This window comes from Musa acuminata, chromosome BXJ2-1 (genome assembly GCF_036884655.1).
Source record: "Musa acuminata AAA Group cultivar baxijiao chromosome BXJ2-1, Cavendish_Baxijiao_AAA, whole genome shotgun sequence".
NCBI lineage: Eukaryota > Viridiplantae > Streptophyta > Magnoliopsida > Zingiberales > Musaceae > Musa > Musa acuminata.
In genome coordinates, this window is record NC_088338.1 from 33,022,536 (window position 1) to 33,036,190 (window position 13,655).

Sequence of the window (13,655 nt, forward strand, 5' to 3'; positions counted from 1 at the left end):
CATATTTGTAACATATTTTGTATTATATTTTTAATTTTTTTAATTTTTGGGTCATTAATTGATAAAATAGGGGATTTTTACATTGAATATGTTATCTAATGTAACTCGAGTGTAACATAAGTATAATTTGAGTGTAACCCAAGCGTAAATATTTTCAATTAACCTACACTTATGTAAACTTTGCAAACTGGCATGATGGCTAGAAATATTTTGAAGGATATTTTAAAATTATCCACGTGAGTTAATGTTCCAAATAGGAGGCTAATCTTGCTTCTAAATTGGCGAGATAGAACTTGATTGTACAAACTCTTTTCTACGTTTTCATAATCTTGTTTTCAAGTTATAACATTGCAAACAGTTCGTTTTCAATTCAAGTTCATATTTTTCTCAGGTCACGCGAGTCTCGTCAAACTCAACCCCATCGCAAACGACCATTTCTTCCTCCTTCGGACCGTGCACACGCCGTAATCCATGTGCTGATGCTCGCCTCAGGAACAGTGTTCTTATCTGTCACACTGTGACACACACAGAGAGAAGATTGGATAACATTAAATTACTCTGCTAGTGTTGTCTCGGATGCGGTCACTGAGATCTGATGTTTCTACAGTTTTGGAGAGAGAGTGAAGGATGAAGGAGGAGGAGATTCGCGTTGGAGACTTCGGCTTCCTCTTTCCCTCCTTCCATTAGCTCATCCTTCTTTAAGAGGGCTGTTGATGGACTTGAGGAGAGATGGATCTGCGTCGAAGATGGCTCTTCTCCTATGTTGTGCTCTAGTCTGCCTCTTATCCTTTCGTGCTCTCCTCACCAGTCCTCACTCAGGTGAGCAAGCCACCTCCATTTGTGGCTTTCTCCCTTGCTGTTTCTTCAACTGTTTCACTCTTCTATTGGAAGAAATCTTTCCACTCTTTGTTTGATGCAGTCTTCACTTCGGCACCTGAAATTCTCTCTCTCTCTCTCTCTCTCTCTCTCTCTCTCTCTCTCTCTCTCTCTGTGTCTGTGTCTGTGTCAGGGGACTTCACCGTTTTAGCTAATAGATTGTAGCAGATGATAGCATTCTGTGACTTGTACATGTTGCTGTGAGCTAAATCTAGCTAATTTCTTGTGTTCATCTCTCTTTGAAATGGTAGCTTACTTGTTGGCTATATATTCTATGGAAATACATCTACTTGTTACCAACTCATCATCATTGAATTATTTGCTGTGGCAGATGCTGGAAGCCCAAGCAGTGCTTCTCATGCTCAGGTGTTCTTCCTCTTCCCTATCTTCTTTCTCTTATCACATCTTAATTGCCTTTCCATGTAGATGGAGTGGATGCATAACATTCCATTTCAGAGTAGATTCTCTCCGTCCAACAGCTAGTTAGGCGTCCGTGCTAACCTGAGCTAGGTGGCCGCAGGAAGCGTGGGCGGGAGGACGGCGGGAGCTGCGGGGCGGGCCGGGGTCGTACCCCCCGCTGTGCACGGCCAAGTGCGGCGATTGCACGCCTTGCATCCCGGTTCACGTGGCGGTGCCGCCGGGCAGGCCGGTGATCGCCGAGTACTATCCGGAGGCGTGGCGGTGCAAGTGTCGCAACAAGCTCTACATGCCCTGACCATCGTCTACCCGACTCCTCGCCAGGTGTTTGATGAATTGTCCGATCATCGATCCCCTCACCTCCACATGAACACACGACCGAGGAAGGGATTGCTACTCTTCGTGATCGGACCAACATGGGGCGAGTTCGTTCATGGCTTGCCTGGCATCAGGTCAAAGATGCCGATGCTGTCAACGTTGGTACGCAATGAATCAAACATGTGAAGGACATCCCAATTAGAGAACCATGTATGTTCATTTGTAGACACTGGTGTACAGGGTTCTTATGATATCACAATCTTTAATATCCACAGTAATTTTCTACCAGGATTTGGCCAATTCTTTGATGTGCAGATACCAATTCTTTCGAGGTTTTAGATCTTTGATCAGCTGTTGTGCAGTATAACGTGATGTCTTTTCATGTTCATAATGCTTCTTTGTGTCTGATCTGATTAAACTTAAGTTGAACAGGAGGCATATGAAACAAAACCCTGTTCACCTGTGACCACCCACCAATTCTTTCTGAGGAGCTGTTCATTAAAGAAGCATTTTGCAAACATAATCTAATTTGACTTTGTTTGTTTGGTGGAATGAGAACCATAGAACTTAGAACTATAGATTTCTTTAACTGCGTAGCATATGAGATTTTTTCAATTGCACGAGGAAATCTCGCTGCTCAGTTGATGATGAGATTTCCTGTATGAGGAAATCTCGTTGCTCAGTTAAGAAAAATCCTCTCTTTCATCATGTATAAATAGACACCACATGACACTAATTGAAGTGTACTTTTTTTGTCTTTACAATTTCATTCTTCAATTTATCATAGTATCAAAACAGTAAAAAGAGCGAGGCTTTGCCTCTACTTCCGGCCAGCGACCACCGTCGTTGCAGCCATATTCCCAAGCAAGACTTTGCCCATCTCTCTTTCATTATGTATAAATAGACACCATATAACACTAATTGAAGTGTACTTTTTTTTATCTTTACAATTTAATTCTTCATGTTATCGATCACTATCAATAAGAATCCTTAAGCTTAATGGGATGGAGAGAGCCATGTGTCTCTTCTTTAACTTGTCCTATGCCCAGTTTAAGATGGTCAACAAACTGGGAGCCTTTTCGGAAGATGGAAGCATACAGGGCCAAAGGAAGAAAAATAGGTGACAAAACAATGCAAAAGGCAAAGAAAGAGAAAACATAAAAGGAAAGGAGAAAATAAATGGGCAGATGCTGGTCCAGTAGGCTTCTACATAGCTACTACCAGTTGTTGATACAAACAAGCATCTAAAGGCAACTATAAATCATGAAACTTGGAAATGGAAATTGTAGGTGTGGGCAGTGTTAAAATCACCAGAGAGAGAACAAGAGATCGTGTTTTGATGGCAATTTTTCTCTCTTACATGTTTTGTGTTCACTTTAGTTTCTTTACATTTGCATGATAGACAAGATTTGAGTGACAAATAAGGAAGAAAAGGGAGGAATCACATTAAGGATGAACTTTTGCAATAAGATTCAATGGTCCTATATACAACTGGGTTTTCTTCTCTTGAATGCTTCTGCTGATATTAGACTCTTTTGTTAGATTGTTTTCTTTCTGCAAAATTTGCTCCAAATTCGACCCTGAAATCAAGAAATTAGTTAAGAAACAATGCAGATAATCTTAACCTACAACTTTGAAGTTGTTTATGTGATTTGAACCTGAATTACTCGATCAGAAAGAAGCAACCTTCCTTTCAAGACTAGTGATGATATTAAGATGTGGAGAAGTTATTTCTATGATTCAAACTCGAGTTATTCGACCGTAAAGAAATAACCTTAATGTAGAGTAAACACGAAGCAACCTTTTTATTATCATCGTGGAAAAATTCAAGAAAAGTTATTTTTGAAGATTTTATAACAAGTTATTTGATCATAAAAGAACAATCTTATTTTATAGTCTCAAAGTTAGGCATGTTGGATAGACAGTATCAAGCCTTGTTTGATAGGCATAAGCTCGAAGAAATGATTACTCATGCCTTGTGGGAATCTATCACATACAAACAAACAATGACCCAAGAAATTAACTCTAGTAGAATTTGAAGATTTAGGCCACACACGAGAGTAAGGAGAGGTCTTCTTGTCATTCAATATAGTATCATTTCTGACCATCTAAACGAGTTAAGAAAATATACCAACTATTGCACAAATCCCTCCTCTCGTGCCACCATGACCCAACATACCAACTATTTTGCAAGTGAAAAGAGATGCCAAGTTTATTCTTCAATATGGAAAAGATACATTGTGTGAAAGCACAGATAAAAAAAAAAATATGATCAATCTCACCAGAGTATTTATTAGCCATAGAAAAAACAAGGTTTAGACTACAAAATCCCCATATTAGCAATATAGCAAGTAATAGGGAGATGATGGTGCAGCAATTTCCAGCAAAAGCAAGAAACCCTAGGAACAACATTAGATTTCTAGACCAATAAATAGGGTAAGAAATAAGAGGTAGTTTGCTAGGATGTTAAGAACTCATACACATTTCGCTAGTTAGTTGCCCTGAATAATAATCAGGCTTCTAAACTCATTTGTTCTCATAAAGAGTGTGTGGCAAATTTAGTATCCCACCTATCCCCTTGAGCTATTTTTTTTTTTGCCACACAAATCTTGATAAATACAATCAATATTATTAAGCACCCTTTAAAGCATCTAGAAAATGAAAAAATTATGAACAAGAGAAACCATAAGAACAAGTTTCAAAAGAGTCACATGACTAGCTTGTGAAAAATGAAAATTTTGTTAATTACTAATCTTTCATTATATAGAGCTAATATGAGAATCAAAAGTAAAGGTAGGAAGGTGCCAAGGGGCAATGAAGGTTCCAAGACCGGAAAGGAAACAACCCTTCTTTTAGCTAAAGAAATTATAGATTTCATGCTTTGCTTAAAGGAAAAAAAAATTAAATTTTTTAATATTAATCCTTTGGTTAGTAAGTCTTTCATAGGTTTAAAAAATCATAATAGTTCGATAGGATTTTGGATTAACTCTAAGCCAAAGAAAGATATCATTAGCATATATCATGTGAAAAAGTTTGATATTATATTTAAAATTAAAGGAAATAAGTGATTCTGGTTGCAAACCTCATTTAGTATTGAAGAGAGAAATTGAGCCATTACAATAAAAATAGAAGATATGTAGAAGGCTCAAAAGAAAGTAGAAGGCTCGCCATTGATAGTACAAACAAAATTAGGGGAAGATATGTAAGAATAAATCTAGGAGTTATAATGATATCATTTCAAGAGAGACAATAATTGATTCTAATAATAACAATAAAAATTATCTTTAGAATTGAAAAGAGAATATGTCAACTCTTGGGCTATAAGAATATCTAATATATCCTGCTTCCTTGAATGGAGGTTGCTCTCACTATGCTTGAGTGATTCTGTATGCTATGTATACTTATGCAATGTGTATCATAAAGAGCATTCTCTCTCTTCTCGTGCAAGATTCAAGTGTATCGTAAAGAGCGCACTCTCTCTTCTCTTGCAAGATTTTAGTATTTCAATCAATAGAGAATTCCACTCTCCCTTTGAAAGAAGAGGCTGATATCTTAAAATATTACAGTCCTTTAGGAACACAGACTACTCTTTAGAAATCAGATTAGAAAGGAAAGCTTTCATGTGATTAGCCAACAACTACGTAAGATTTCAATTGTCAACATTACATAAGGAGATTGAACAAAAATCAGAAATTACAAAAGGATGAGGCCATTTAACAGTAAAGATAATATGAGTCTAAGTTTACACTTTACGAAGAACACATGAATCATGGAATCATTTAAAGGACGTTTACAATAAATTATATATTATTTCTCAATAACCATAATAAAATTCAATGATATACCCGTCGGCTTTTATCATATCCTAAGTGTTAGGATCGAGAGCACTAAGAGGGGGGGGTGAATTAGTACAGCGGAAATCTTTCAGCGATTAAAATCGAAAGCTGCGTTTGTTCGATAAGAACTGTTTCGATGCAAAAGCCGATTCTAAGATTACTTATGATTGAGTACAGTTTACGTCTAAACACAGTTTGCGTCTAAGCGCAGTTTACGCAGTTTGCGTCTAAATGTAGTTTGTGTTTAAATGCAGATTGCGACTAAGCGCAGTTTGCATCTAAGTGCAGTTTGCGTCTTAGGCTCAGATTGCGCCTAAGCGCAGTTTGCGTCTAAGCGCAGATTGCGTCGAAGCTCAGATTGCGTCTAAGCGCAGTTTACATTTAAGCGCAGTTTGCGTCTTAAGCGCAGATTGCGTCTAAGCGCAGTTTGCGTCTAAACACAGTTTTACGTCAAAACGTAGATTCGGAAAGATTTGAACTTAGACACTCGTTCGTAAAAGCGCAGAAGTCAGTTTGCAGTTATAAATGGAATGTAAACGTAAACTGCAGAGAAACTCGTTCGTAAAAGCGCAGAAATCAGTTTGCAGTTATAAACAGAATCAAGACGTAAACGTAAACTGCAAAGAAATTCGTTCGTAAAAGCGCAGAAGACAGTTTGCAGTTATAAATAGAATCAAAACGTAAGTGTAAACCGCAATGTAGAGATCGTACGAAAACACCGATTTACGTCTGAATGCAGATTCGGAAAGAATAGAACTTAGAAACTTGTTTGTAAAAGCGCAGAGAGCAGTAGCTATGTAGGAGGTTTGCAGTAATGATAAAGTGCTCAAAATGAAAGCAAACCAGAGATTTAGAGTGGTTCGGTCAGTCTTGACCTACTCCACTTTTGGCTTCCTCCACCGACGAGGTCACCGACGTCAACTAGAAGCCTTCCTTCAATAGGCGAAGGCCAACTACCCTCTTACAGATTCACTCCTTTTGACGGGCTTAGGAGACAACCCTTACAGAAGTTTTCTCTCCTCTCTTTACAACTCAAACTTGAAGAATAGAAAGAGGAGAACTAGCAGTTTTGAGCTCTAAGAAACACAGAAAGATAGCAAGATTTCGAGTGTGTGTTCTGTATCTTTTCAGTGCTGAATGGGTGGGGTATTTATAGGCCCCAACCCAATTCAAATTTGGAGCTCAAAACGATCAAATCCAGAAATTCTGGGATCAGGCGGTTGCACCTCCTGACTGGAGAGGTTGCACCGCTTGGCAGAGCTCGAAGGCTGAGCCCAGGCGGTTGCACCTCTGTGTCAGGGGCGGTTGCACCTCCTGAGTCTGGCTTGGAGATTGAGCCCCAGGCGGTGCCACCTCTTGACTGAGGCGGTTGCACCTCTCTGCCAGAGCTCGAAGACCGAGCTCAGGCGGTGCCACCTCTCTGTCAGGGAGGTTGCACCGCCCAGTCTTGCTCGAAGACTGAGCTCAGGCGGTGCCACCTCCTGCCTGGGGCGGTTGCACCGCCCAGCTTCGCTGGGAGATCCTCTCCTGGGCGGTGCCACCTCCAACCCTGGCGGTGCCACCTCTTTCACTATTTCAGCTCACTTGGTTTGGCTCCAAACTTGGTCCAAACCAGTCCGAACTTGGGCCTAATTGGCCCCTACTTGGGTTATAGGATTAACACCTAATCCTAACCCTAATTAACGTGCTAACTATGATTTTAAAGACATTTTCTAAGCTATTACAAAGTCCGCAAGTCAAGACTTTTTCTGGCGAGCTTTCGGCAAACTTCCGGCGGTCTTCCGATGAACTCTCGGAAACCATTCTGCGGACTCCCGGCAAGCTCCTAGACTTCACGATTTGATCTTAGCGAGTTCCAACGAGCTTCTTCGGTAAGCTCCGATCTTTCTCGGCAAGCTCCAGTAGCATTCCTGATGAACCTTCGGACTTCCGTCGAACTCTCGAACTTGCAACAAATCCTTCGCACTTGACTCCGACACTTTGTTTTGCTTTATGTCTTCATCGTTATCATAGTTAATCCTGCACAATTAAAGCAAAACTTCGATCGAGACAATTAATCCTAAGCAATTAACCAAGTTGTCCGGCATGTCATTGGTCCCTCGACGCTTCGTCTGATTCTTCGGCGCATCGTCCTCTCCTGTGGCCTATTGCCCAATCGGCCAGTTGACTCTGCAACTCCGATATCCTTGGCACAATAACCGCTCTTCTTGGCCCGATGCCCGAGTCCACGGCCCGATGCCTTCTGTCGATACGTCGACCGATCCACCGGCCCGACGTCCAATCTTCTGACATGTTCTTCCGGCACAACATGATGTTCCTGCTTTAATTGTCTCATCCTGATCGAAGCACCCTGCATTACTCAAAACACATATTAAATCATAAACATATATCAAGTAGTTTCATCATCAAAATACGAGATTCAACAATCTCCCCCTTTTTGATGATGACAACCACTTGATGACGGAGTTAAACTTAACTCCCGGAGTTTAAACAAACTCCCCCTATCAATATGCCATATTGATAGAACCTTGAATTCAAACTGAATTCAAGTCATTGCAATATTCGTCATGAATACTTGCAACACGTCAACATGAACATATGCATAAACTTATGCATCACATGTCATGTCATCAACATACTTCTCCCCCTTTGTCATCAACAAAAAGGAGAAGTATCACAATCAAGTATTTGTGATATTGGTTCAACTCATTGCATGAAAAACATAATATCAAGTTTTATCATCATGCAATTTTGCTAGAAAATATAGCAAGTGTTGAATCATGCTTAGAATATTCAAGCTATCAAGTTATAGATATGCAAGTTTTATAGCATACAAGATAGCACTTGGTATGAAAATTAGAGATGTTCAAGATAGCAAGTTCTACATCATGCAAGCTAGCAAATTAGAGATGTTCAAGAAGGCAACTCTTGCTTCTTGAAATATAAAAATTTTGTCCACTTTGCTAGATGCGCAAGTTAGCATGTTTTGCTTCTTGAGATAGGCAAGATAGCACCTTTGTTCTTTTTGTTTCTTAAGATGTTCAAGATAGCAATTTCTTCTCTTTTGAGAAGTGAAAATTTGCTTTCTTCTTGAATTGTGCATGCAAGTTATCTCCTCCTTAGTCATTGTCAAAAAGAAGGGAAAACCCTTTCTATCAATTTCTAAATCATGACAAAGGTGAGTAATCATTTTTATTTCAAAATTCCATAATTGAGATAAACCTTGAATTCAAATCAAGGCAATTTTAATCAAGGTTCATATCATATGCAATACATTACGTAGAAAGCATAAGTATTGCATGCATCATTTTAGCAACAAATTGTAGCATTTCATCACATGGCAAGATATCATCAAGTAGAATTATGATGCAAGTTCTTGATATCTTAACATGATGAAAATTCAAATATAGCACTTATAGTATCAATTCATATATTTCTCCCCCTTTATCATCAACAAAAGGAGAAGTAGCTCTAGCTATTTTAAAATATATGCAAGTTTTTATAACATGAAGCTATATTTTCATCACAACATATAAGCACAAAAGCATAGCAAGATTCTTAGGTTCAATCATGGCAATTCAACACTTGCTTCATGTGCAAGATTGCAATTGCTTTTCTTTGCATGTTCTAACTAGCAAAAGCTTTCTCCCCTTTGTTTTTGTCGAAAAGAAGGGAGAAATCAATGGCCAAAAATTTTTAATTATTATACAGGCCATATTACAAAATCTTATCATGATATCAAGAAAGTTCAAGAAGGACATGATCCATTCAACAAATCCTTTTAATAGGGCAAAGGAATTATATAACCAAGAATCATGATTAAAATATTTCAATACCATAGATCAAGTCATGATTCGTGATTCATCATAAAGCAAATTAATTTTCAGTCATCACATAAGGCATTTAAAGAATTTTTGAAACATAGAAGAATGATTAATTTAAGCATGTAATGTTTCAATCAAAATCAAGTCATAAATACCAATACTTTCATATTTTGAGTATCAATTCATGAATACCAAAAGATATTATTTGTGATTTCAATTTTGCAAGATCATGATTATGATTTAGACATAACTTATTCAAATCAAATCGTTAACTTGAAACTCATAATCAAGTCATTAATTTCGAGACTCACAAAATACCATGAAATCAAAAGACAAGTTACATTTCATTTGAAGAACTCCTTTTTGAGAAATGTAGGGAGCATAATGAACGATCTTGATTTATAAAGAGCTTCATGTTATAATTATCAAGATCATGATTTTAATAATTATTCTCTTTAGCAAAGAATCACAAAAGCACTTTATTTTTGCATAAGAAATCTCATTGTATTATGATTTATAAATTTTTTTTCTGCACATGAATCATAGGAGATATGTATGTGAAACAAATCTTTGCAAGCAAAGACACTATCATTCATATTTCAAGATGGAATTTATAAGCAGGAATCATTTCATCAAATCCATTTTAGAAAAATATTTTTCATAAGTGTATGAGAAAATCCGATTGTTAGGATACCAATTGTTAAGTGAATCCGAAAATGAAATTAGTACTTTCATGCATTCGGATAAGATTTTGCTATAGATTTTCAAGTTCAATTATAAAGATAAAACATGCTCATGATCATAAAAATTTATGTATCCAAAACATATAATTTCCAACATGTTATAGTGTAAAATCATCATGGCAATTAAGTGTTTTGAACATTGAATCAAGAATGTCCGAAAAATAATCTTAACACGTTCATGCATTCGAGCATATTTTTGCCATAGTTTTTCAAATATACTCATGAGAATAACACATGCTTATCATCGGCTTAAAATCTCATGCATAAAATTGTTGATCAAAATATTTAATTTCATCATTATGCATTTCTTTAAATCAAACATGATCTTTAATCAAAATCGAGAAATAACAATGAAAATCAACGTAATACACATTATTACTTCTTAACTATGATTTCATATTTTCAATCAACATCATTTTATTTGTTTATAATATTATCATTTTCGAAATTACTTAGTATGATCATAATTTTTTTTTTTTAACATGTAATTTTTAAGAAAATTAATTCTAAACTAAAAGAGAAAAATACATCATGAAAGCATCAAGTAATTTCAAAATAAATTAGGGGGATTTCGATTACCTCATCATTGTAGGCTGTTAAGGCGTAGTTTGCCGCCTTGCTTTTGTTGACTTTCTCTTCTTCGGAGGAGCTCGATTCATCCCAATTTTTGTTCTTCTTCTTGCGTTTAAAGCAAGTAGTTCGATTCTTTTTGCTTTTTAATTTTCGTTTCATTTGTAGTTTAAGTTCACCATCACTTGAGCTTATGCTCGAGTGGTCTTCAAATGTTCTATGTCCCAAATCCTTCCTGTTCTTTGGAAGGTTGTTTTGTTCATCATTGTCCTCATCACTTGAGTCATCGCTCAAGTGGCATTCATTTGTCCAGAGTTCCAAATCCTTCCTGTTCTTTGGAAGGTGATTGTGTTCAACATGTTCATCATGTGCATTGTGCACCATTTCATATGTCATCAATGAACCAATTAGTTCTTCAAGTGGTAAGTTGTTTAGGTTTTTAGCTTCTTGTATTGCAGTTACTTTTGAATCCCACTTCTTAGAAAGAGAACGCAAAATCTTGTTTAGGAGTTCAAAGTCCGAAAAACAATTTCCAAGAGCTCTTAAACTATTGACGACATCCGTGAAACGGGTGTACATGTCGCCTATAGTCTCGCTTGGTTGCATTCGAAAAAGCTCGAAATCATGCAATAAAAAGTTAACTTTCGAGTCTTTGACACTACTAGTTCCCTCATGCGTGATTTCAAGTGTTCGCCAAATGTCAAAAGCTGTTTCGCACGTAGAAATCCGATTGAACTCATTTTTGTCCAAAGCGCAAAATAAGGCATTCATAGCCTTTGCGTTTAAAGAGAAATACTTCTTCTCCAAATCCGACCATTCGTTCGTCGGTTTAGAGGGAAGTTGAAAACTGTTTTCAACGATATTCCATAAATCCAGATTTAGAGAAATCAAGAAAACTCTCATTCGAGTTTTCCAATAAGTATAGTCCAATCCGTTAAAGAACGGTGGACGAAAGACTGAAAAGCCCTCTTGAAGAGCCATTTCTCTCGGGTGTAAATCTGAAATGAGAAATACCCCGCTCTGATACCAATTGTTAGGATCGAGAGCACTAAGAGGGGGGGTGAATTAGTGCAGCGGAAATCTTTCAGCGATTAAAATCAAAAGCTGCGTTTGTTCGATAAGAACTGTTTCGATGCAAAAGCCGATTCTAAGATTACTTATGATTGAGTACAGTTTACGTCTAAACACAGTTTGCGTCTAAGCGCAGTTTACGCAGTTTGCGTCTAAATGTAGTTTGTGTTTAAATGCAGATTGCGACTAAGCGCAGTTTGCATCTAAGTGCAGTTTGCGTCTTAGGCTCAGATTGCGCCTAAGCACAGTTTGCGCAGTTTGCGTCTAAGCGCAGATTGCGTCGAAGCTCAGATTGCGTCTAAGCGCAGTTTGCGTTTAAGCACAGTTTGCGTCTTAAGCGCAGATTGCGTCTAAGCGCAGTTTGCGTCTAAACACAGTTTTACGTTAAAACGTAGATTCGGAAAGATTTGAACTTAGACACTCGTTCGTAAAAGCGCAGAAGTCAGTTTGTAGTTATAAATGGAATGTAAACGTAAACTGCAGAGAAACTCGTTCGTAAAAGCACAGAAATCAGTTTGCAGTTATAAATAGAATCAAGATGTAAATGTAAACTGCAAAAAATTCGTTCGTAAAAGTGCAGAAGATAGTTTGCAGTTATAAATAGAATCAAAACGTAAGTGTAAACCGCAATGTAGAGATCGTATGAAAACATCGATTTACGTCTGAATGCAGATTCGGAAAGAATAGAACTTAGAAACTTGTTTGTAAAAGCGCAGAGAGCAGTAGCTATGTAGGAGGTTTGCAGTAATGATAAAGTGCTCAAAATGAAAGCAAACCAGAGATTTAGAGTGGTTCGGTCAGTCTTGACCTACTCCACTTTTGGCTTCCTCCACCGACGAGGTCACCGACGTCAACTAGAAGCCTTCCTTCAATAGGCGAAGGCCAACTACCCTCTTACAGATTCACTCCTTTTGACAGGCTTAGGAGACAACCCTTACAGAAGTTTTCTCTCCTCTCTTTACAACTCAAACTTGAAGAATAGAAAGAGGAGAACTAGTAGTTTTGAGCTCTAAGAAACACAGAAAGATAGCAAGATTTCGAGTGTGTGTTCTGTATCTTTTCAGTGCTGAATGGGTGGGGTATTTATAGGCCCCAACCCAATTCAAATTTGGAGCTTAAAACGATCAAATCCCGGAATTCCGGGATCAGGCGGTTGCACCTCCTGACTGGAGAGGTTGCACCGCCTGGCAGAGCTCGAAGGCTGAGCCCAGGCGGTTGCACCTCTATGTCAGGGGCGGTTGCACCTCCTGAGTCTGGCTCGGAGACTGAGCCCCAGGCGATGCCACCTCTTGACTGAGGCGGTTGCACCTCTTTGCCAGAGCTCGAAGACCGAGCTCAGGCGGTGCCATCTCTCTGTCAGGGAGGTTGCATCGCCCAGTCTTGCTCGAAGACTGAGCTCAGGCGGTGCCACCTCCTGCCTGGGGCGGTTGCACCGCCCAGCTTCGCTGGGAGATCCTCTCCTGGGCGGTGCCACCTCCAACCCTGGCGGTGCCACCTCTTTCACTATTTCAGCTCACTTGGTTTGGCTCCAAACTTGGTCCAAACCAGTCCGAACTTGGGCCTAATTGGCCCCTACTTGGGTTATAGGATTATCACCTAATCCTAACCCTAATTAACGTGCTAACTATGATTTTAAAGACATTTTCTAAGCTATTACAAAGTCCGCAAGTCAAGACTTCTTCTGGCGAGCTTTCGGCAAACTTCCGGCGGTCTTCCGATGAACTCTCGGAAACCATTCTGCGGACTCCCGGCAAGCTCCTAGACTTCACGATTTGATCTTAGCGAGTTCCAACGAGCTTCTTCGGCAAGCTCCGATCTTTCTCGGCGAGCTCCAGTAGCATTCCCGATGAACCTTCGGACTTCCGTCGAACTCTCGAACTTGCAACAAATCCTTCGCGCTTGACTCCGACACTTTGTTTCGCTTTATGTCTTCATCGTTATCATAGTTTATCCTGCACAATTAAAGCAAAACTTCGATCGAGACAATTAATCCTAAGCAA

The 13,655-nt window shown here is 38.7% G+C and overlaps 1 protein-coding gene across 1 annotated transcript; it reads left to right on the plus strand.

The window, feature by feature from the left end:
* Nucleotides 1–572: 572 nt before the first annotated feature.
* Nucleotides 573–1,729, plus strand: LOC135598171 (EPIDERMAL PATTERNING FACTOR-like protein 6). The gene is made up of 3 exons (XM_065091707.1): nt 573–819; nt 1,208–1,242; nt 1,397–1,729. The coding sequence occupies exons 1-3, from the start codon at nt 714–716 to the stop codon at nt 1,589–1,591; spliced, it is 336 nt and encodes a 111-aa protein (XP_064947779.1). The 5' UTR covers nt 573–713; the 3' UTR covers nt 1,592–1,729.
* The last annotated feature ends 11,926 nt before the right edge of the window (nt 1,730–13,655 follow it).